Genomic DNA, 2841 nt, shown 5'->3' with positions numbered 1-2841 from the left:
CTTCCTGGCCCTATGGGGCACAATAAGATTCAATCATGAAATTCCAGCAAAGGTAGTCAGTTACCATTCTTGTTGTGTTTATGCAAACAATCTGGCCAAATTGAATACAGTAAATAAATTAGTATTTTAATAAACAGAAGGATAATTTTAAGAAGAAAAACTCTGTTTCAGTAGAGGTTATTAAAACTGAAATCTTTTCTTTCACTCCCACCAGACCATTTGTTACAGTTTGTCTCAGCCAGGTCACAAGCCCACCTCCTTCTATGCCCAGGCCTCATCGTCCCTCTGACAGCAAGGATCTCTTGGCTCTGAGAGAAACTTCTGACTCGCCTCAGCACGAAGCAGCTACAGAAGAAACCTGACATCCCCTTCAGAATTCAGAGCCAGGATCCTTGAGGTAATATATTAGGCAGTTAGACAGACATGAGCAGAGCAAGAATGATGGGCCAATTGGCGCTGCCCGATGTAACTAAGTCTTTCCACCTCTATGTATGTAAGACGAGGGGACTCCCCAGAAGCAAGAGGGAACTAGGCTGCAGACGAAGCAGCGTAGGAGGCTGTCCTAAAACCAGTGGGGCCTTTACAGATTCTAGTGACTCTTCCAGACCCTGAACTGCCCATCTCACCAGCTTACATGGAAACCCAATCTAGAAAAGCTGAAATCCATAACCAATCTTTACTCAAGGTCTTTCAGGCTTTACAGTCTTCCTAGAAAGCAGACCAGAAGCACATCCTAGATGCTCTGCCTGTATCCGGTTCATCCCTTCCAAACTGGTGACTCGGTTTGGGTAAAGAAATGTGCCACCCAAGGACTGGCACCTGCCTGGAAAGGACCACCCACACAGCAGTCAAGGTCGACAGGATCCTGATGTGGCTTCATCACACCCGGCTTAAGACAGTCCAGGCAAAATAGAGTCCAGGACTGTTCGCACCCTCTAGAGATTACTCCTGGCCCTCATTCCAGGCCCTTATCTTATAAACCAGCCCACTGACTTTATTCAGCAAAAAATTCTATCAAGCTTATAGTCCTGAGGGGTCAATATAACTCCCTCCACAACAATGACCCAAAAGAGTCAATGATTTGACTCATGTACATAAGACCAGTAGGGAATGTGCTGGGCTGCATATCTGGCGCTTCGGCCAGGCGGGGCACACTGTGCTCTCTGTTCCTAGGGCACATAGATAGGAAGGTGGTCACTGTACTGATGCTGTACTATGTCGGGAACAAATTGTGTAAACAAGGCTTTGTAACTAACTTTGTGGTTTTTGCAAATAAAAACGCTGTAACTCCTGTAGTCGACACTGCAGTTCAGCCTTTGCTTCGGCAGGGTGCTGTAACTGTAGTCGCTGGCTAGTCGACACTACAGTTCAGCCTTTGCTTCGGCAGGGTGCTGTAACTGTAGTCGCTGGCCAGCTTAAGAAAGGCTCCTAAATCTTGATCTGAGTCCCTGGTGGTCGTCTCCGTGGGTCGCCCCATTACAGTCTCCCTCGTGATTTGTCTCATTACTTAAACCACGGCAGAACCTAATTTGAAGCAACTCCACTATCAAACTTTTGGCAAAAACAAACCAAAAAAAACATATTTCCTAGATCTAAGATGAATATGACTAGTACTTACCAAAGGTATCAAGTATGTCCGTGATGAGGACAAACTTGCTTGGGTAGAACTGAATGACACTTGTATCCGAGAGAAGCTTTGAGCACTAGGAAAAGAGGAGAGAGAAAATTCAGTGTCATGTCTGATGGGGTTGGAACACTCGGCCTGGAAAGTTAACGATTTCTACAAACAAGCACAGGTGCTCACCTGTGCCCAGACCTCACCAGACGCTGGGAATTTACACTAATAAAAGAGAAACATGCAAATTGGCGTCACTCCGCTACGCTCACCAGCCAACCAGATGAGTATGCAAATTAACCCAACAAAGATGGCGGTTAATTTGCATACATAGGCACACAGCGGCCTGGGTCCCGGGAACATCATCGGCACCCAGGTCACTCAGTGGGCCCTGAGCAGTGTAGGAAGGGCCTGAGCCAGGGGGCTCCTGGGCAAGGGCAGAGCCGGCCATCAGAGCTGCGGGGGAGTCCCTGCCCAAACCTAAAGCCTCGGCCAGAGGCGTCAGGCCTGGGCGGATGGCGGAGCCAGCGACTGGGGGGAGATGGGGGTCCTCTGCCCAGGTCTGAAGCCTGGGCCAGAGGCGTCAGGCCTGGGCGGGGGGCGAAGGTGGCAATCGGAGGGAGATGGGAGCCCCCTGCTCAGGCCTGATGCCTCTGGCTGAGGCATCAGGCCTGGGTGAGAGGTGGAGATGGCGATTGGAGGGAGATGGGGGTCCCCTGCCCAGGCCTGACGCCTCGGCCAGAGGTGTCAGGCCTGAGCGAGGGGCTGATCTGGTGATTGGAGGGTGATGGGGGTCACGCCTTTTGCCGAGGCGGCCATCAGTGTGAACTACAGAGGAAACACCTTTTCTGACCGCTCATTGGCTAAGCTCCCTATAAGCCACTGGTAATATTCTTAGTAACTTGGGTAATAAGAATCCAAAAAGGTGATCTAGGGTTTTTCACCACACTCCTGGCGAAAAAAATGAAGGTCCGCTGCTGGAGAGCTAAGAAATGTCATATCCTGCCCTTGCTGGTTTGGCTCAGTGGATAATGCCTTGGCCTGCTGACCGCAGGGTCTGGGTTCAATTCTGACCAAGGGCATGTACCTAGGTTGCAGGCTCCTCCCTGGCCGGGGCCCAGGTCAGGGCTCATGCAGGAGGCAACCAATCAAAGTGTTCCTCTCACTTTGATGTTTCTCTCTGTCTTTCCCTTTCTCTTCCACATTCTCTAAAAATCAATGGAAAC

General features: G+C 50.0%; 1 protein-coding gene across 1 annotated transcript in view; it reads right to left on the bottom strand.

Annotated features, from left to right (window-relative positions):
* LOC102264191 (chromosome unknown open reading frame, human C16orf62) overlaps window positions 1-2841 on the bottom strand; it is a 143125-nt gene that overhangs the window by 105489 nt on the left and 34795 nt on the right. Inside the window, exon 8 of the mRNA XM_005861499.2 lies at window positions 1619-1703. Coding sequence (XP_005861561.1) covers window positions 1619-1703 — 85 coding nt within the window. The remainder of the gene's footprint in view (window positions 1-1618; window positions 1704-2841) is intronic.

The sequence above is a fragment of the Myotis brandtii genome, unplaced genomic scaffold, assembly GCF_000412655.1.
Source record: "Myotis brandtii unplaced genomic scaffold, ASM41265v1 scaffold152, whole genome shotgun sequence".
Classification (NCBI taxonomy): Eukaryota; Metazoa; Chordata; class Mammalia; order Chiroptera; family Vespertilionidae; genus Myotis; species Myotis brandtii.
Note: the sequence above shows the minus strand (reverse complement) of the source record. Positions and strands in the feature narration are given on the sequence as shown.